General features: G+C 39.1%; 1 protein-coding gene across 1 annotated transcript; it reads left to right on the top strand.

The window, feature by feature from the left end:
- Positions 1 to 1,402: 1,402 nt before the first annotated feature.
- On the top strand, positions 1,403 to 21,688 carry tdp1 (tyrosyl-DNA phosphodiesterase 1). Its single transcript, XM_023262372.3, has 16 exons — positions 1,403 to 1,556; positions 3,405 to 3,995; positions 4,257 to 4,300; positions 4,548 to 4,603; positions 5,112 to 5,208; positions 5,352 to 5,386; positions 8,124 to 8,216; positions 10,053 to 10,223; positions 10,561 to 10,639; positions 11,374 to 11,550; positions 12,414 to 12,462; positions 12,715 to 12,781; positions 13,475 to 13,582; positions 14,277 to 14,379; positions 14,631 to 14,736; positions 21,468 to 21,688. Exons 2-16 carry the CDS (start codon positions 3,407 to 3,409, stop codon positions 21,539 to 21,541), a joined length of 1,848 nt encoding a protein of 615 aa, XP_023118140.1. The 5' UTR covers positions 1,403 to 1,556; positions 3,405 to 3,406; the 3' UTR covers positions 21,542 to 21,688.

The following is a 21,688-nucleotide window of genomic DNA, read 5'->3' as shown; positions in this document are numbered from 1 at the left end:
TTCAGTACAGTATAAGAGTAAGAGTTAGTAGACTAAAAAAAAAAAAAAAAAAAAACACTTTTTTTGTCCCCCAATCCACCAATACCTGTCAGTATAGAACAACTTTGACTTGATATTAATGTGTGTAATGCAAATCTTAAACCAGTGGTGAAAGTCATTTTAGACCTTCATTATGGTGTGTACAGTGCATATCTTGTAGCTTTTTAACTATTAGTTTAATTTATTTGGCTAAAATATTTGTATTATTTTGCTTCTTAGTTCACTTTGGCACTTATATTTTTATTGATTGTAAATACTCAGCACTCACTATTTATTATCAAAAGCTGCTTCCTGAGCGGTCTCTAAAATGGGCGCAAACATCATAGTCATGACATCAATTCTTGAGAAATGCCAGGTTTGGGCCAGGCTGATGATTAGAGCTAAGAACTTGTTTTAACTGCTTGATTTTAATCATGAAGCATTCACAAATTCTTCCCTTTTTTTAATTGTAAGCCATGTGAACCCCAATGTTTTGCTGCTGGGGGTGTTGGCTGCTGGGGGTGTTGGCTTCTGGTGATCGGTTCCTGATATTGTGAAGCTGCACTGATAATCTCATTACTATTACTGTTTTCCTTCAGTGTGAAACAGACGTCTTGCCATCAGGCTGTAGATTATGGTGTAGAGAAAGGAACACTTGCTGTCCCAGCTTGTTCTACTCGGGCAAAAAACAAACAAGCAAACAAACAAAAAACCCACACACATTAAAATCTCAGAAGATATGGGATTGCATGCCTGTCCTGTTCTGTCCTGGACTCCATAGAGGAGGTGGGTGAGAGGAGGATGTTGGCCAGGCTCACATCCATCATGGACAATCCCTCTCACCCACTGCATGACACTGTGGGGTCTTTAAGCAGCTCCTTCAGCAGCAGACTGAGACATCCACCCTGCAAGAAGGAACGCTATTGCAGGTCCTTCATCCTATCTGCTGTAAGACTGTACAACATCAGCATCACTGGCTGATGTTAACATAAACCGGTCTTATATCATCGGCATCATCTCAAAACCTAATAAAATTTCCACAGCAATTTTTTCGCACTGCTGCATCTTGCACTTTTACATTTATTTTGTAAGCCATTTTATATTGCTGTTGTCTACAGTGTGTTAATACTGTATTTATTCATTTTCATTTTTCATATTTGTAAATATTGTACATATTACTATTATTATTTATTGCTGCTGTATAAATGTTGCAGCTGTAACAATGTAAATTTCAGTAAAGGAGCAGTAAAGGATTATTTTATCTTTACGTGTTATTAGCTGTAGTAGCTGGTTGCGGCACCAGGTGGCGCCTCTCACTGTTTAACACTGTTGTGACCACAGACTGCACTAACTCTGATCCGCTCATTGCACGGCGGAACTACAAGAAAAGCCGAGAGTTTCCAGTCGGACTCGATTAGTTGTGCGGCTCCTGCACTCTGGTTCCTTACATGGATGTATTGTCCAGAGTCATATCGGTGGATTCATCGGTGGAGTTTCTGCATTCAGCATACAGCTAAGTTGCTCACTGATCTGACTGGGTAAAGACCTGCATATTATCCATCCAATAATAATACCTGCTATTGCTTTTCATTCATTCAGGGTCAGTCATGTTATTTTACAGGCCTGTATGAAGTTTTGTCTTCTTAGACTTTTACGTCCTCAGCTGCATCCATCCGGATTGCTCTGAGCTAATAGTTCCAAACAGTAATTGCCCCCACCAGATTGTTGAAATAACGTCATCTCCTGTGTGCCATAAAGTCTTTAAGTGTCTTAGATTAGTTTCTGTGTTTAACATAACAGTCAAGCAACAAATCAGATCCATTCAAGGTCAAAATAGTCTGTGCCAGGGCTGATCAGTTAATGGATTTTGAATCCAAACTGCAATTTGAAAATATGCAGTTAGAAAATCACAAAGGCTGCATTGTGGGATACATGAAGTCTGACTTTTAAATAATGAGACTAATGTTGTAATTCAGTTCTGTTTAATTGAATAGGGGGTTTATGCTGTCCCATTGATCACTGTATGTGGCCCAGGATGTTCAGGTTCACTGACATGAACCCCATCCATCCATTATCTATACACCGCTTAATCCTCACTAGGGTCGCGGGGGGGCTGGAGTCTATCCCAGCTGACTCGGGTGAAGGCAGGGGACACCCTAGACAGGTCGCCAGTCTGTCGCAGGGCCACATACAGAGACAAACAATCACTCTCACATTCACACCTACCACTTGCCACCGGGCAATTTAGAATTATATATTTTTGGACTGTGGGAGGAAGCCGGAGTACCCGGAGAAAACCCACGCATGCACAGGGAGAACATGCAAACTCCATGCAGAAAGATCCCGGGAAAGCCGGGACACGAACCAGGGATCTTCTCGCTGCAAGGCGAAAGTGCTAACCACTACACCACTGTGCAGCCCACTGACATGAACCCAGTGTCATTATTCAAACTGCAACTCGCACTGCAACTAACAATCATTTTCATTGATTAATTAGAGTGATCATCTTATAGATCAATCAGTTAATTGTTTGGTCTGTAAAATGCTATAAAATGGTGAAAAGTGATGATCATTGTTTCTCAATAATAAGTTTACTGTCATACAGGAGGAAAGAAACAAGAACATGTTTACTTTTAAAAAGCTGCTGTCAGAGAATTTTGACTTTTTTCTTTAAAAAAATACTCAACATAGATAATTAATCTATTAGTTCACAACTAATTGACAAATCAAATAGTTGTTGCAGCTGTAGTCATGCCAGTTGTTTTACAGATTCATGCTGGCCACCTTGTGACAATCAAACTTTTGATGATGTCTTCTGTTGTAATGCTTAAAATCTGTTACACAGTGAATATTGAACTAAAACTTGACTTTTATTATTATATCATAAATGAAATCACATTATCGGTCTGAAAAATCACAGTATATTTTACCCAGATTGTTTAGCCATACTGCACAGTGGCTTAATGTTTTGCACTTTCTCCTTGCAGCTAGAAGATCCCTAGTCTCATGATCTTTCTGCATGGAGTTTGCATGTTCTCTCTGTACAGCATGGGTTCTCTCCAGGTTGTCTGTCTTCCTCCCACAGTCCGAAAACATGCTGAGGTTAATTGCTGATTCTAAATTGTCCGCGGGTGTGAATGTGAGTGTGATTGTTTGTTTGTATATGTAGCCCTGTGATAGACTGGTGACCTGTCCATGGTGTCCCCTGCCTTCACCTTAAGTCAGCTGTCATAGACTCCAGCCCCCCCAAAACCCTAATGAGGATTAAGCAGTGTGTAGATAATGTATGGATGTTTAGCCATAGTTTGTGCACATCCTTTTAAATACTTGCATAACTGACTAGTATCTGTGTTCCCTCCTGCTGTCGTCTCTGTGTCTCTGCTCAGGCATGTCTCAGGACAGTCAACATGGCAGGTGGACTGTCTCTAGCAGTGATGACGATGATGAACATCTCCCTCCTTCTGGGACTAAGACATCTGGGTCCCATCGACCTGCTGAATCCAATCACAGCCCTGCCTCTTTAGTGGCTGTAACAGCTCCTGTGGAGGTGAAACCAGAACCAATCAAACCCCCAGTGACCTCACTCATCATCGGCTCTGAGGCCAGACAGTCAGCTGCACTGAATCAGTCAAATCCAGTCAAGTATGAAACTAGTCCTTCATTCGCTGGAAAGCGGAAGAAAGAAGTGTCAGATAGCGCAGGCTGGGCTCTGTCAGATAGTGATGAAGATGATGGAGATGTGAAGAAGAAGAGTGTCAGTAACTTACCAAAGCAGACGCCTCACAGCCCTAACACAAAGAAACCCAAGGTGGAGAAGGAGCGTCCTCCGAGTCCCCACGGACGGCTCTACTACATCGACGAGCCAGAGGACTTCTTTGAATCCTCTATTCCTTGTCTGAATGACACCTACAGGTTCTACCTCAACAAAGTCACAGGCCTGGATAAGAAGTACAACAGCGGCGCTCTACACATCAGAGGTGGGTTTGGTAGACGTCTGGTTTGACATTTCAGGATGAATACAGAACGTAAGGCCCTGGTAACGAATACGATTTGAAAAAACAAACTAGTAGGGAAAGTCTGCATGAAAGAAAGCAATTTCTAACATTCTAGAACGATAAAAAGGAAACTGTTTATCAGTTATGGTTCAGAGTGACCCCATGAATAGAAACCCTCTGATTAAATGAAAAGCCACCACTCACTAATTAGTCTAATAATTGTGACTTTTTCCTTCCATACAGACATTCTTTCTCCATTATTTGGGACCCTGAAAGAATCTGTTCAGGTATGTAACAAATTTTTTGCTCTATTTTCAGTAGAGAATAGCTTCTGGAAGGATTGCTGAGAATGTTTGTGCAGACATTCATGATCTCTATTGATTGAATCTGTCTTTGCTGAGTCGTAGACTTTTCATGCAGTCCCACTGTGAGGATGAAATGTGTTGTGAAATATCTCAACAACTATCAGATGGATGGTGACATGTTTGGAAGAATTTTTGATCGTTATTAATGGTCTACTCTCTTTCCCCGTAGTTTAACTACTGCTTTGATATTGCCTGGATGGTTCAGCAGTACCCATCAGAGTTTAGGTAAGTTCTGCCTCTTCTTTGCCACTATTGTGTTGTTCACTGTTCTACAAATGCTGATGTGCGTGCACATTCTGTCAGATGTTTAAAAGCCTGATTCAGTGGCAGAAAATACTACAGGAAAAGATCCAATGCTGTCACAATTGCCTACACTGCAAAGCATCCCAAGAAAAGGAGATTGGCTTATCTCACCTCAGAGTCGGTCCTAGGCAATTAAAGTAAAAATGGAACTACATAAAAAGCTGTACACCACGACAGACGGCCCTACTGGATCACTGGTAGTTGCCTCTGTTGAAACCTATTGATCAAGCTGCAGAATGAGGGCTGCTTTTCCATTTTTTTCTTTGCATTTTCTAGATGTCTGCCTACCTCCACTTTACTCTAAGAGACAAACCTATAATTACTGCAATTAGTGGTGAAAAATACCAGTACATACATGTGGAGGAAGGTAATGATGCAGGTGAACACTGCCTAGAATGTGTGAAGTTTGTCACTCAGTTTGCGATTTCAGGGATCGTCCAGTTCTGATCGTCCATGGAGATAAGCGGGAGGCCAAGGCTCGACTGGTCCAGCAGGCTCAGCCCTTTCCCCATGTTCGCTTCTGCCAGGTAAAGACTCAGTAGCACACGAAACAGCTGTTTGATAAAGGCAGATGTTGATGTTATGTGCACCCTGATCTCTAAAGTGGAATAGTAATACAGGGAAGTGCATGTTAAAGAGATGTGTGTAATGTTCCTTTTCATTTTGACAGGCTAAGCTTGATATTGCATTTGGAACTCACCACACGTAAGTGTTTCTATTTGCCACTGGAATTAGCTCCCATTTTTAGTGTGAACTGTTAGTTTAAATATTAGTGTTACATTGTGTCAGTGCTTTGAAAATGAGGTGGATTAATGGTTGAGTATGACATTAAAATGTGGACTGGTACAGTATACCCTGATTTATATACAGTGGTGAGAAAAAGTTTTCCGACACCCCCATGCATTTGTGAACTATTGCATTAAGAATCACTCTTAGGTCTTCAAGTGCAATTTCTTTTAGTACAGTCACAGCCAAAAATACTAAGCAAATTCTAGAAAAGTCATTAAAACTTAAAATTGATTGGTTCCATAAAAATGTATTAGAAATTTTGAGTATTGGGTTGTTTTGGTACCAGTGATCTACTAATGAGGATCGTGCTTTTTATTAAAAGACACAATTTTTGTTACTGTGCTTTGTGTCTGTATGAAGCCAGCACATTTGAAAGTTCTTCAGAGACAAAAATGGCTAAAACAAGGAACCTAATGCAGGAAAATAAAGATACAGATTCTCAGCCAGGAAGGGTACAGCTGCCACCTGATAGCCAGGAAGTGCAGATGCAGTCCTTCAGCACTTGAATACACTCTGCAGAAATACAGATGAACCAACAGCTTGGAAGACAAACCAAGATCTGGGTGTTCAAGGATTTCGTCAGCAAGAAATGACCACATCCTGATCCATATGTTCAGGGAAAACCGCCGAATGACCACACAGGGACTTCAGCAGCAGTGGTCAAACCAAACTGTTGTCCAGTTTTCCATCCACACTGTGTGTGGTCAACTTTTAGATCATGGCTTAAGGTCCTACAAGGCTGTCAAGAAACCAATAATCAATGAGAAACAGAGGTCAGCGTGAGGTCATTCGGGCCAAGCACACAAGAACTGGACAGCCAGGAATTGGAAGAAGATTCTATGGTCAGATGAGTCCAGTTTCCAGCTTTATCTTCCTCCTGCTAATGTGAGGGTACGCAGAAGGCCAGACCAAACATTATCTCCAGCATGTACAGTACCTACTGTCAAGCATGGTGGAGGTAGTATCATGGTTTAGGAATGTATGAGTGCTGATGGTGTTGATCATCTCACTGTCTGTGATGACACATTGAACTCTGCCAAGTATTGTGCCATTCTCAAAACCCACATGCTCCCTTCTGCATGTGCACTGTTCCGTCGAGGTGAAAACTAGATGTTTCCACCAGATGATGCCCCTTGCCACACATCCAGGACCAGTAGAACTTGGCTGCAGGACCACAGACAGTATCCAGGTCTTAGAGTGGCCAGCTCAATCCCTGGACATGAGCCCCATTGAAAATCTGTGTTGGATTATCAAAAGGTCTGTTTCAAAGCATAAACCAAAGAATTTAGAAGGATTAGAATCAGAAATTCAAGAAGAATGTGACAAGATTACTCCTCAACAGTGTGAAAGGCTCGTGGGGAACATCCAGCCAGGATTAGAGCTCTACTGCGTGCTAATGGCAGGACTACTAAATATGAATTTGATGATGTGATGTTTCTTTATTTTTTGTTCAGTTTCGAACACATTCTTTAATTTTGTTATTTTTTTCTTGTAAACAGTAAACAAAAAAAACTATAATTTCTATTTGTTTGTGTCAGTCTAACAGCCACACATTTTGAAACACAAAAAAGATTTTTCTACAAATATTTCATGATAATATTTGAGATTGTGTAAGATTTTAAGGGTGTCTGAAAACTTTTTTCCACCACGGTAGTTTTGAAATTAAGCTAATTAGGGCCAAATTAGTTAATGTTTAATGAGGTATTGTGATCACTAGATGTCACAATAATTTGTACAGCATACCACAGACATTTTTCATGACATTTGAGAAGTGTGGGTTTTTTCAGTTCAATTAAATTTACTAATGTTATTAGCTAAACTATAGCTTTTACTGCTCTGGCACGTGAATAGTCTCATTGAATGGGATCACATCATATTTTGTCACATTGTAAATGTCTGCATTGAAATAGGTCTGTTGTGCTGTCATCATTTATCATCAGTGTTATTAAACTCTCACAAATTGATAGTCTTGAAAAAGCATTCATTTTCATTTCCTGAGAATCTCTGAAGAGAATTAACAGGTCTGTTATTTAGAGACACCTATAAACAAATATTCTGTGCTGCGGGAGGCTGTTCAGTCCTTTTGTGTGGAATTTCAGATCAGCACAATCAGACGTGCAGCAAACACTGTTACTGCTGCTGCTACGCCAACTAGGAGGGTCATCAGCTCACAAGCAAATGCAATTTTAACAAAAAGTTAAAGGAAATGCACCATAACGCCATGGTTTTCATCATACTTTGGCTGGGCCTGTCACACTTATTGCATAAGCGCCTGATCACAGTTGTTTACAAAGTTGCTCGCAAGTTGTTTACATAATTGTTTCTATTTCCCTGTGTAAAACAATTGGATGAAACTGACAGACATGCCATATCCGAATCAGTATGTCCACATCATTTGGCGCCCCTTCTTCTGCTGTGAAATAAGGACATCCACTGTTGATGCTTAATTTCTAATCTTCATTCCACTGCATTTTGAGTAGCATTTAGTGGCATTAATATCATGAATTTAGCTGCAAAAAAGCTCAAAGTTCTTGACTTGTTAAACACTGTAGAAAGCCTTTATAGCAGAATATAAAATTGTAATAAACACTTTACATTACGCTGCAAATAATGCAGGTCTTGCAACTGAAAGTTGTTGTGTGTCTTTGTGCAGGAAGATGATGTTACTGTGGTATGAAGAAGGATTCAGAGTCATCATTCTGACCTCCAACCTCATCAGAGCTGACTGGTACCAGAAAACACAAGGGTGGGTCTTTACTGCTTGTTTATTAAAGGGTTTGGTGGCTGCAGCCTGAGTAGCTGTAGGTTACACTGTAGTTTGTACGTACAGTGCTGTGAAGAAGTATTTGCTCTCTTCCTGGTGTCTTCCTGTTTTGCATATTTCTCACACAAATATTGCAGATCATCAAAATAATATTTACATCTCTTTAATATTAGACAGAGATAGCCTACAAAACAGAAAATGCAGTTTTTAAATGATGGTTTATTGATGACGTATTGGGGAAGAAAAGACTTATTAAATACCAGTATTATAAACCTAATAACTGGTTGGGCCACCCTTGGCAGCAACACCTGCAGTCAAACACTGTTTTGTTCACTGATTTGTGATCAGTCTTTTAAATGACTATGGAGAAATTTTAGTCCACTCTTTTCTGCAGAATAGTTTTTATTTGGTCACATTAGATGTTTTCCAACATGAACTGCCATTTTACGGTCTTCATATCTCAATCAGATTCAAGTCTGGACTTTGACTCGGCCACTCCCAAACCTTAGTTTTGTTCTTTTTGAGCCGCACAGAGGTGGTCTTGCTTGTGTGCTCTGGGTCATTGCCATGCTGCATAAACCATTTGTGTTGAGCTTTAAATCATGAGCTTCTTCTCCAGGAAGATTTTCTGATAGAGAACAGAATTCATGGCTCCATCATTTATGACAAGTCATCCAGGTCCTGTCGAAGCAAAGCAGCCCCAAACTATCACACTACCACCACCATGTTTCACTGCTGGTATCATGTTCTTCTTGTAGAATTCAGTATTAGCTTTGTACCAGATGTAACGGGCCCATGTCTTCCAAAAAGTTCCACCTTTGACTCGTCAATCAACAGGATGTTATCCCAAAAGTCTTGGGGCTCATTGGATATTTTTTTTTGCAAATGCCAAATGAGCCATTAGAATAGAATAGCTTTATTGTCATCATACATGGGGGCATGATGAAAATATAAATGTTATGTTCTTTTTGGTCAGTAGTAGTTAGATCCTTGCAACTCTCCCATGATGCCATTTCACCCAGCGTCTTCCTTACTGTGGAATCCGAGAGATCCACTGGGCTCAGTTAAGGTAGATGGACCTTAACTGGACCAGTGAGGTTTGCAGTTCTTTTGATGATCATCTGGGTTCTTTTATGACCTTCTGAATGAGATATCAAGGCGCTCTTGGAGAAATGTTGGTCGGCCGGCTACTATTATTTGTGGATAATGGTTCTGACTATGGTTCTCTGGAGTCCCAGAGCCTAGCAATGGCTTTACAACCATCCGGACTGGTGAATGTCAGTGACTTTGTTTCACCTTTCTTCTTGAATCTCTTTAGACCGTGCCATCATGTGCTGCTTATGAGATCTTTTAGCTACTTCACAATGCCAGACAAGTTCTATTTAGTGAAGTTTAGGTTTAATAAGCCTGGCAGTAATTATACATGGGGATAGTTGGTAAAATTGAACCAAATTGACAAAGGAATTTGATCATTTGACAGATTGGCAGCTAAGGGGGCAATTACTTTTTCATATACGGCAAAGTGGGGCTGGACAGCATTTTTCCTCCAATAAATGAAATCATAATTTAAAAACTGCATTTTGTGTTTTCTTGGGTTAGTTTTGTCTTATATTACAATTAGTTTGATGATCCAAAACTTTTAAGTGTGACAAATGTGCAAAAAATAGAAGCTCTCTGGAGACATATATTATATACTATTTCACAGCACTGTATATGAGCCACTTTAACAGTAGAGTGAGTCATAATGAAGGAAGACAGCAGTGTTTGATACAAGGTTTGGATTTGGAAGTGATCCTAAGTGTGTTTTTCTTAAACTAGGATGTGGATGAGTCCTCTGTTTCCCAGGCTACCAAAGGGAAGTAGTGCGACTGCAGGTGAGTCGTCCACCTTCTTTAAGAGAGACCTACTGGAGTACTTGGCATCGTATCGAGCACCAGAACTCGAAGAGTGGATTCAACGAATCAAAGAGCACGACCTGTCAGAGGCAAGGTAAATATAAGGCACATATAGATACAGATGTGTATAGTGCATATAAATGTTTACTTAGTGCTTTGATTAAATGGTTAAGCTGTACCTAGCAGAGTTAAGTTATGTAAATTCAGCTTTTTCTTTGCTTCCATCACTCACAGATCCCATTTTCCTGATTAGATGGCCTCTGATGAAGTCCACATTCTACTGATTACAGCACTTCAATTAAATGAAAATTACTTTAATCTCATTATCTCGTTAGATGTAAGAAGATGAATAACGACGTTGCAGTTTTGATTGAAATCAGTACAGTAACATATGGATTACAACTTGCTCCCATCTTACTCTCTGTTATCAGGGTGTATTTGGTTGGATCAACCCCAGGGAGGTATGTAGGTTCAGACATGGAGCGCTGGGGCCATCTGAGGCTAAGGAAGGTAAAGATGGCCTTTTTCCTTCCAGCTTCAACCACACCTAACGATTCTCTTTCTAACTTGAAATTTGCTTGCAAGAAATCCATCTTCATTAAGTCACAACAAACTCATTAGCATTTGGCAGTTTGTTTATTTAGTACATGACCACATTTTTGAAAATCCACCCCAACGTTAGTCAGTATCCAAAATGGAAACTGTAAAAAGGACATGATTTTGATAGTGTCTTATAGTACAGAGGTCGCTGTTTGGCTGCTGACTTTTAAAATGCTCCAACTTTGTACAATAGCTGAACACACCTATACAAAGCAATCCCATGCTTCATTATCATCCAATAGGAAGCAAGTTTAATTCTCATTTTGAATGGAAAGCTATCTCAAACATGGCCCTGCATTTTTATATTTTCCTTATACTGGATGTCATTCAAATGCGTTTTGGTCTACATTGCACTATGGTCTGTAGTACTGCAAAACGATGCAAGTAAAAAGGGCAAAAACCAAGGTGTGCTTCATAAATGTTCTTGCTAAACACTCCTTCATAATAATATATTCAATGTTTCTAGCTCTCCCAATGTATTGTTTGATATTTGCTTGCATTCAACAAATTTAAAAAAGTATCCCAACAGCCAGATGAACTGGAAAACATGTCAAAGTTGTCAATGTATTCTAATGTCATTTAAAATATTAGGCATTTCCAGTATGACAGTACGTCATGGTTTGCCCTGTTGTTGTTTTTGTTAGCTGTTGTACGACCACACAAATCCTATTTCCGGCGAAGAAGGGTGGCCTGTGATTGGCCAGTTCTCCAGCATCGGCTCTATGGGACTGGATAAGACCAAGTGGTTGGCAGGGGAATTTCAGCGCACCCTGACCACACTAGGAAAATCCTCCATTCGCCCAGACCCCCCTGTGCACCTGGTACGTTCCTCCAACACAAACTTAAGGACAAACTCATTCTTTCTGCATCTGTGTATGCATGCAGATAAGCTGATCCACACAGGACTCTGTTCATACTTCAATAGAGCCATGCTGGTTAGTGCAGATGGTTGCATACCCCTTTATATTGTACACAGAAAAATCCAAGGAATATTTTACAAAATATAGCAGCTACTTAGAGATTGGGCTGTTGCACCATGTCAGTAAAGGGTCCTGAGGTGTGCCGAGCACAGTGGTGGACATAGTGCAGCATTTCAGGAGGATGTAGATTTCGTACTGTGCCTGGCTGTCCATGAAAAGCATGCAGAAATCAAAGCTCCTTCCCAGTCTGGCAACAGCTACTTTAACTACAACTCTGTAAATGATAAGTTATAAAGGCATGAGATTCTCCCCATAGAGTCTCTCCTCATACCAAACTTTTGTTTTAAGCACCACTTCTTGTTACATGAGCAGTCGACTCACTTGTAGTATGGGTGGTCACCAATTTTGGATTTTACACAGACAGTCTGTGCAGACCCTGGGCATTTACATCACATGTACTCTTGTGGACACAGAAAGCACAAATCAGCCATAATCTCTGCTAAGTAGAATCTTGTTGCATCTTCCTTACTTGGTCTAGTATGACCAGTACAGTAGCTTGTGGTTTCCAATGGTAACAATATTGGCTAGATACTGCTGTAAGTTATTGTGACTTTATTGAACCTAATTTCATGACTCTTCTCTGGTTATACATGAACCTCTATCCTGTAACTGTTTCTCATCTTTGCCAACAGTTCACTAGAAGCTACCTAACCCTTGTTTAAAAGTGTGTAGTTCTGAGTAGCTAATAGGGTTTTCTGTTGCAGCTGTATCCGTCAGTAGAAGATGTGAGGATGAGCTTAGAAGGCTACCCAGGTGAGTGTTCTTGTTCCTGAAACATTAATTTAATCATATATATCAAGTATTCTTTAAGATGCAAATACAAATGGCTATTTTCCAAATGCAGTTATTTTGACCACTTTGAAGGGGACAGCAGGCAAATTTACATCAGGGATGTTTTTGATTTTCATATTTTCACTCGCACGTCATACCAACTAAGTTTCTGATTGATGTATTGTCATTATTTGCTGTAGATTAAGTTGTGATGTTAAATTGTCTGCCCTCCAGCTGGAGGCTCTCTTCCTTACAGCATCCAGACAGCTCAGAAGCAGCTGTGGCTCCACTCCTTCTTTCAGTAAGTTCACTTGTGCTAATGAAAGTTCAGCCGTGCTGTTACTATCTGTTGGCTACGATTATTACAGTCCTTTTTCAATACAGAATCTTGCAGTTTGGTCACAAATCTGCATAGTTAATTGCACAACAATCAGCTTAGAAATAGAAGAGAACAGTTTCAACGCACAATCAGAGAAGCAAGTTGCAAATGTAAGTCCACATAAACACATTGCATACTATCTCTTTAAATAATATACAGTTGGTATATACAATTGATATATTACTTAATTATTCAAGTTATTATTTAGTATTAGGCTTGGGTAACTATGTAATTAGCGGAGCTATTTCATCACACAACAGTGTACACATCATTTAAACACTGCTGACATGGCCAAGCCTGCACACATTTAGGGAGCTGCACCCAGCCTTGGTGACCAAGTCTGTGGAAATCTGGTAGCAAAATTACTTATCTGACCCACATACCACACGAAATGATCATGGTGTTTTTGCATTGAAATTCAGGTGGGAATTACTTGAGAAGGCCCTGCATTGAATGACCTCAATTCAGTTTACACAGCTTTATCCACAGAGCTACGTTCCTTCAAGTGTCTCCTGAACGATCAATGAGTCTGTCTGTCTGTCTGTCTGTCTGTCTGTCTGTCTGTCTGTCTGTCTGTCTGTCTGTCTGTCTGTCTGTCTGTCTGTCTGTATTTAGCCGCTGGAAGGCAAATTCGACAGGGAGGAGTCACGCCATGCCACATATAAAGACATACATGAGGGCATCGCCAGATTTTACTCAGCTTGCCTGGTTCCTGGTTACAAGGTGTGTGTTTGTGTACTAGCTTCACACTTGGTCATTCTTACTGTGTAGAATTCCATCCATCCATCCATTATCTATACACCGCTTAATCCTCACTAGGGTCATGGGGGGGGCTGGAGCCTATCCCAGCTGACTCAGGTGAAGGCAGGGGACACCCTAGACAGGTCACCAGTCTGTCGCAGGGCTACATACAAAGACAAACAAGCACTCTCACATTCACACCTACGGGCAATTTAGAATAATCAATTAACCTCAGCATATTTTTGGACTGTGGGAGGAAGCCGGAGTACCCGGAGAAAACCCACGCATGCACAGGGAGAACATGCAAACTCCATGCAGAAAGATCCCGGGAAAGCCGGGACGCGAACCAGGGATCTTCTTGCTGCAAGGCGAAAGTGCTAACCACTACGCCACTGTGCAGCCCCCTCTGTGTAGAATTATTTATTTTATATGTGTTTTTTATTCCTTATTCCTACACAACAATAAAAACCCTAAATACTTCTTTTTAATATCCAGATGAGATTTTTACTTTATGTGTATTTTGAGAAAATTTGAGAAAAAGACAGCATATGCTGGTATATCATTTGCATTGTGACTGTTAGCATTTTATCATGAGGTTTCTTGTGAATCAGATTCTTTTCTAATCGGGACAGCTGTATTTAAACATTAAAATGTTTGCATGTGCGCTCTGTTTCAGTGCCAATCTGTCCAAGGCAGCGTGGGGAGCACTGGAGAAGAACAACACGCAGATTATGATTCGTTCATACGAGCTGGGAGTCCTTTATGTGCCGTCTGCCTTTGTAAGAACAACGCACAAACACATGGAGGAATAGTGAAACTATTCCAGCATGTCAGAATGCAGGAGAGATAACACGTGCAATGTGACTGTGACAATAATCAAGGGCTTATCGTTCATCCAATCCTCAAAAATATAGTGCAGAAAAGAAAGAATTACATGTGCTCGATAACAGAAATTATTCTGTTGTTATTAAAAGAGGTACATATAGGACTGGTTTATGGTTATTTGTGTTGTGATGTTGTCTCCTTTCAGAACATGAAGACCTTTCCAGTTGACAAGAATCCATTTCCTGTGTCCTCATCCTCCTCTGGTTTCCCCGTGCCCTTTGACCTCCCCCCTACATGCTACTCGTCTAAAGGTAGAGGAGTTTTTCTATGTGTGTGTACTTACAAAAATCTGTATGTATTTGTCCTTTGCTGCACTTTAGCACAGTCTTTTTCAGTGGTACAACCCTGACTGAACAATCGTGGTTGGTCACCACAACATGGTGTGTGGACTATGTCTGGAATCATTTCTCTTGATAAAGTAAAAATATTCTTTTTTGAAATGGTATTTTTATTTGTAGCAGACAAAGTCAAATAATAGATTTTAACACAACGCTCTCCTTTTAGCCATTTTAGTGTATTTCAAGGTTTAGTGTTTATAGGACAAAGTTGATTCTAATTTGAATTCATTAACAAGAACTGAAAAAAAACACTAGTTATCATCCAGTAAAATGTTTTGATGGTTAAGTATCTTATAATTCGTAGTATATCAAATTTCATAATACACTATATACATAGTTTGATATGTAAGCATTCAAGTGTTATTCACACTTGACTTGAATGTAATTCACAATAATTCTGTTTAAAATAGGCAAAATCTAGTGAATCGTTTATGATGAACAAAACAGGCTAGTATAGGATAAAAGCCTAATGATAAACAAAAGAATTCCTGACATAAGCAATTTGTATATCTTTTATGGTAACATTAGCAATTATTATTCAGTCAGTTGTGTTACCCATCACAATTAATGGCATACATGAATATATCTCAGAAAATTAGAACATTGTGAAAGGTTTAATATTTTCCATCCGTTGGTTAAGAAAGAGAAATTTTTTTTCTAGACGCATGACAAATTTTTGTTTTTGAATTTGGATAATTAAGACTTATAGCTCGAGAAAATTAGAAATCCATTATCTCAAATTATTAGAACATTTCCTAAAATCAGTCATAAGAAGGATTTGCAATACAGAAACATCCAAATTCTGAAGAGTATGTAATTTCTACACACAGTACTTGTTTGGGGTTCCTCTACCTTGAATTACTGCATCAGTGCAGTGTGACACAGAGACAGTCTGTGACTCTGCTGAGGTGGTATTGAAGTCCAAGTTGCTTCGATAGTGGCCTTCAGCTCGTCTGTATTTTCAGGTCGGGTGTTTCTCTTCTTCCTCCTTACAATATCCTATAGTGGGTTCAGGTCAGGTGAGTTTGCTGGTTAATCAATCACAGTAATATCATGATCAGCAAACCATTAGGTAGTAGTTTTGGCTCAGTGTCCAGTGCAGCATCCTGCTGGAAAAAGAAATCAACATCTCTATGAAGTTTGTGAACAGATAGGCGCGTCTTGGATTCTGTTTTTCTCCACTCTGCCTCCAGAATCTTGGACCTTAATTTCTAAATGAAATTGCAAAATTTGCTTTTATCTGAGAAGAGGACTTTAGACCACTGAGCTACAATCCAGTTCTTTTTCTCCTCAGCCCAGTAAATATGCTTCTGACATTGTCTCTGGTTCAGGAGTGTCTTGATGTTAGGAATTTGACAGTTGTAGCTTCTTTCCTGAAGACGTCTGTGCTTGGTGGTTCTGGATGCACTTACACCAGCCTCTGTCCTTTTGAAGATCTCCCAAGTTCTTGAATTTACTTTCTTTGACTGCCATCAAAGCTGCAGTCATACCTGTCTTCCCCATGATTTTGGTTACATGTACTGAACTAGAATGAGAGATAAATGGTGTTAATACTGTTTGAATTGTAATTTATGTTGTCAAAATAATTATAATATTATAGAATATTATAATATTCTAATAATTTGAGATTCTAATTTCGTTTTTCTAAACATGAGCCATAATCATCAAAATTAAAACAAAAAATGATTGAAATATTTGAATGTAATGAGTTTAAAATATAGCATTTCAACTGTCTTAAATAACTGGCAGAATATATCATACTTTTTTATGATGTTCCAATTTTTTGAGATACACTAGTACTTTCAAAAAACAGTGAAAAAGGTCAGTATAACACTTTATTTAGGTCAATCACACAACAAGTGTGATGTTAGAAGTAAAGTGAGAGAAAGCCCTGGGGGACATCGTGTGTGTGTGTGTGTGTGTGTGTGTGTGTGTGTGTGTGTGTGTGTGTGTGTGTGTGTGTGTGTGTGTGTGTGTGTGTGTGTGTGTGTGTGTGTGTGTGTGTGTGTGTGTGTGTGTGTGTGTGTGTGTGTGTGTGTGTGTGTGTGTGTGTGTGTGTGTGTGTGCGTGTGCGTGTGTGCGACTGGAAGACAGAGTGAGGGGTGTGCCAGGGATCATATATGATGCATGCCATTTTACCTTAGAATTCAATTCAATGTGCTTTGCAATGTAGATTTAATTTTATGATATACAATTATTACACTATTAATATAGGATGTATTACTATTGGGCAATATTTACTATGTAATTCTCTGGTTCATAAGCAACCTAGAATTACTCTCAGAGGGCTGTACCCCAAAGCAGTATTAATGAGTTCAAAGGTATGCTGAGCCTAAAGTCCGAGTTTTCAATGCCACAAAGGTTCTCGTAACCTACTAAATCACCATGGTAACTAGGCTGCGCAGTTAACATGCTCAGGAGGAGGTTCTGTTCAGATGCTGGGATTTTCAATTTGTTTCCTGACGATTGCCTATGAATGAGACAGATTGTCAGCTGAGAAAATATGTTATACGGGTTATTGCGGAATTGGAAGACATTTTATGTCCTACTCAACAAATTTCAAATAATCCATGTACGCTTTACTAAAACATGCAGTTGTTGTGTAAATTTACTTGTCCTGAGACCAAATCTAAAAAAAAAATAGGAGAAAAGAATATTTGAAAATATTTTTAAAATGCCAAATAAGTCTGGAGTTCTCCCTGAAATGTCATTTTTCTGTTGTCCCACCCCATTGATGACCAAATTGAATCTCAAATAAAACAGTTAAAATTAAATTTAAATGTCCTATTTTTGGTATTATTTTTTCTCTGATGTCTCTCGTAATTGTGGGAGCATTTCTTTAATCAACATAATATTTTAAATAATAATTATCGTGTATGGAACGTGTGTCCCACAACATGCACTAAACCCTGTAACCATAACCTTTTCAGTTGGTAGAAGATGAAGAAAACAGTGCATCACATGAAACACTGTTTTCCAGAGTAATGGATAGAGCAAAGCTGTTCAGTTCAATTCAATTTTATTTATATAGCGCCAATTACAGTCAAATTGTCTCAAGACGTTTTACAGACCTCATAAGCCTGAGCCCCAGACCAAGTCCTAAGGTGACAGTGGCAAGGAAAACACTCTTTTAACAGGGAAAAAAACCTTGAGCAGAACCCGGCTCTTATGTGGGGGGACCCATCTGTCTGCTGGCCGGGCGGGTTGAGAGGGAGAGAAGGGGTCCCTCTCAACCCTCTTCTGTTTTTCATGTTCTCATAACACTGTCAGCCTCAATTGAATGTCTCACTCTACCTCATGCAACCCTGTCATGCATATTATCAGGATAAGATAAATTCTTTAGAATTTTTTTTCTTTGCTCTTTTCCATCAGTACATTTGTCTCTTGTTCAGCAGGAACAGCTAGCTAAATATCTTGCTTCTACTCCTGGGAAAATGCTAACATTAGCATGGATTAGCAACCCTGTTATTGTGATTAGAGTAGGGTTAGCAAACAACAAATAAAACATGGAATAAAAATGGTACCATCGATGTGTAAGCTGAGCCAATCAAGCCTTTGATAGTTTATTACCTATTATTGATGAATATGTAGCAGAAAATTGTTAGAGAAGGTTTATTTTTCAAAAATGTTGAAGCCCAAACGTCCTCCAATTCTGGAATGACCCATATCTGCCAACATGGTGAGCTGTGCATTAGTAATCCTATTGAACATAGCTGAGGAGTTACAGTTGGCAAACTCTGTTGGCCTCTGTCTGGCCAGTCTGTTTTACACTGCTGGTACTGCAACTAACAGTACACAGATTAGTGTAATAGTATTATCATGGAGAATATTCATCCGTCCATTCATTACCCACTGATTAATGTTCTGGAGGGTCACAGGCTGGCTGGAGTCTATCCCAGCTGACTTTGGGTGAAGGCAAGGTTCAACTGGACAGGTCACCAGTCTATCATAGGGCTACATATAGAGACAAACAAGCACACTCACATTCACACTTATGGACAATTTAGAATCATCAATTAACCTCAGCATGTTTTTAGACTGTTAAAGGAAGCCAGAGAAGCCGGTGAGAACCCACGCAGGGAGAACATGCAAACTCCACACAGAAAGATCCCAGGCCTGGCTGTGAGGCGACAGTGCTAACAACCGAGCCGCTGTGTAGCTCAGAGAATATTACGTCAATAATAATAATAATAATAATAATAATTGTGTTTGATTTGGCCAGGAGCTAAATTTATTTCAGCGTGTCCTTAATTATGGAACAGACTCATCAAAAGCCCACTTTTATGAGTGTGCTCAGAATTTGAGGGAAAAAAACTGGTTAACAAAGAAAGCTGATAACCACTGCCTTAGCATCCTTTATCTCTTATTCTAGTTTTAGATTTTGTCCAGTTGGTTTACACAAAGAAAACTTAGCCATGCCAAAACTGTTTTGTGGTACACCTAAGGCCAAATTCTGCCCTTAACACCACAGATAACTTTTATTTTTCAGGCTATTAGAAAAAGGCAAATTATCAAATTGTGTATTGTATTCAGTAGGCCATAGAATCTAATGAAGCCTTGTTTTTCTGATGTATTTCACATATCTGAAGTTAAGGGGTCAATTTTGATCTGAGCACAATAGAGGATTGAATGGATGTATATGCTAAAGAAGAGGAATTGATAAAAGTGGAGTAGTTGTGAAGTTGAGCTGAATCTCTCACAATAAATGTCCAGTTTTCAGTAGAAAGCCTGTACATGCCCATATACACACTGACACATATGCTGGTGTTATTCACATACATACACACATCAACTATCCATCCACCCTGTACAAATGTGTACTTCTAGTTCACTCCATCTTCAGTTTCCAGCAATAAAATTTTTAAATGTGCTCATTCTATATTCTGTTGAAAGGAGAATCATACAAAGAAACAAGGGGGATTTATATTTTTTCCCATCATAAAGAGAAAACATTAATGGAATAATTCCTGCTTGCAATGGCATTATGAATTTAATCCCATATATATATATCACCTCTTTTTCAAAAACAAAACATAACTCAGATAAAGAGTTTTAAGTTCAGAAATATTTGTTTCTTGAAAACTGTTGTTTCCAAAACTAATGTTTAGTGAATGCCTTTCCAGTATAGACTCCATCAACCCTAAAACCCTAAATACTTGAAAATTATTCCTCTCCAACATGCCAAACCTTTGTACTAATGCTTTTCCTGTGTGATCGTATCTCATTCCAACCTAGAGAGTTGTAAGGTAAGGACCATTGCTGCTTTTTTCCTCCATTGAAACCGCCATTGTGGGTGGTTGTTTTTTTTTTTTCTTTAATGTACAAAGTGGTTTCACTTTTGCTATAAATAGGAACGTTTTACAGTCTAGAAATGGAATTAACTGGGATTGAATTTAGGCTGATTTATTGATTTTTAAAAAACTTCATCTGCTGTTGATCAATGTGTAGATTGACAGTTTTATTTGATAAGTTGTCCTTGAAAGTAGAGACATTCTTTTTAGGATCTGATTTCAGTTGTGGAATGCTTAACTATAATTTGTAGATTTTTTCATAAGCAAACTAAAGTACAACAGTACTTGAAACTATGTGGAATCTGACATTTCTATATGTTAGTATAAATATGGACTATTCCATTTTAACAATTCTTTGGCAGAACAGTTGTGTGCTTTGGATCACTGTTTTGCTGCAGGACCCACTGATTCTTAAGTTTCAGTTCATAGATCCTGACTTTTTCCTGGTACAACTCAGAATTTATTGTTCCATCCATGCCTTCAGGGCATCCTAGTCCAGATGTGACAAAACAGGCCCAAATCATGATACTACCACCACCATGTTTCACAGGCGCAAAGGTTCTTATGCTGAAATGCAGTTTTTCTGACACAAACATTTCTCATTTAAAATAAAAAGTTCTTTTTGGTTTCATCTGTTTACAAAGCATTTTTTTAAACGTTTTGTCCACATGATCTTGTCCAAACTCGTATAAATTGTCTTTAGCAGTCCCTGGATGCTTTGTGTCATAATTTATGCCTGGTTGCAAAATTGAAACAGTCTTGATAACTTGTTGCTGAACTCATCCTGACACTTGTCATTGGGTCTTCAGATCTTCATTCATGTCTTTGGTTTCCTAATGTGAATCTTTGAAATCTTTTTTTTGTGTGTTGTGAATTATGCAATGGCTGAAAGCGTTTGACAAGGTGATCATGGATAAAATACTTTCTACAATATTCTTAGATATTTTCCCTCTGCTGACAAATGGTTGCAAAAATCTGCATTTAATTATTCAAATTTGATTATTTCTGCCAGTGAACTGGTTGAATGGAAGAGTGACTCTATGTAGCTAGGTAAAGTAAAGCTTAATATCTGTCAATAACAGTTGGTCTTTGTTTGCCACATTCATTTACGAAATGTACTACAATTTTCTGACAGTGAATGTCTCTGTAGCAATGAGTTCTTCTTATTTAAATCTTGTGTGTCATCCTTAAGATACTACATATTATAAAGCTGCGTTCTTCCATGTAGACAGTGAATGAAGAGACTGCAACTGGAACAAATGCTGCCATTGTGTCCGATATAGCGTTCCTTTTGTTTTGTAAGTCAAAGTATTTATTTAATTTTAGTGACCTTTTTCCTTTGTCTGCTTTCAGATCAGCCTTGGATCTGGAACATTCCGTACAGTCAGGCTCCTGACACACACGGCAACATCTGGGTTCCCTCCTGATCACACACACGTCTCTCACAAGTGTGCTGTTTGTACCTGCCCGTACTATGTCTAAGTGTTAGTTGTCAGTAACACTGCTTTTTATGTTTTATACTGTACTGTCAACTCGTTTTCTACTAAGAAATAAAATAGTGCTATGTTTGTTCA

This window comes from Amphiprion ocellaris, chromosome 1 (genome assembly GCF_022539595.1).
Source record: "Amphiprion ocellaris isolate individual 3 ecotype Okinawa chromosome 1, ASM2253959v1, whole genome shotgun sequence".
Classification (NCBI taxonomy): domain Eukaryota; kingdom Metazoa; phylum Chordata; class Actinopteri; family Pomacentridae; genus Amphiprion; species Amphiprion ocellaris.
Note: the sequence above shows the minus strand (reverse complement) of the source record. Positions and strands in the feature narration are given on the sequence as shown.

Coding starts and splice junctions, on each gene's coding strand:
- tdp1 (XM_023262372.3), top strand. CDS start 3,407: ATGTCTCAGGACAGTCAACATGGCAGGTGGACTGTCTCTAGCAGTGAT. Junction 4,301..4,547: donor CCCTGAAAGAATCTGTTCAG/GTATGTAACAAA, acceptor CTTTCCCCGTAG/TTTAACTACTGCTTTGATAT. Junction 5,209..5,351: donor CCCATGTTCGCTTCTGCCAG/GTAAAGACTCAG, acceptor TCATTTTGACAG/GCTAAGCTTGATATTGCATT.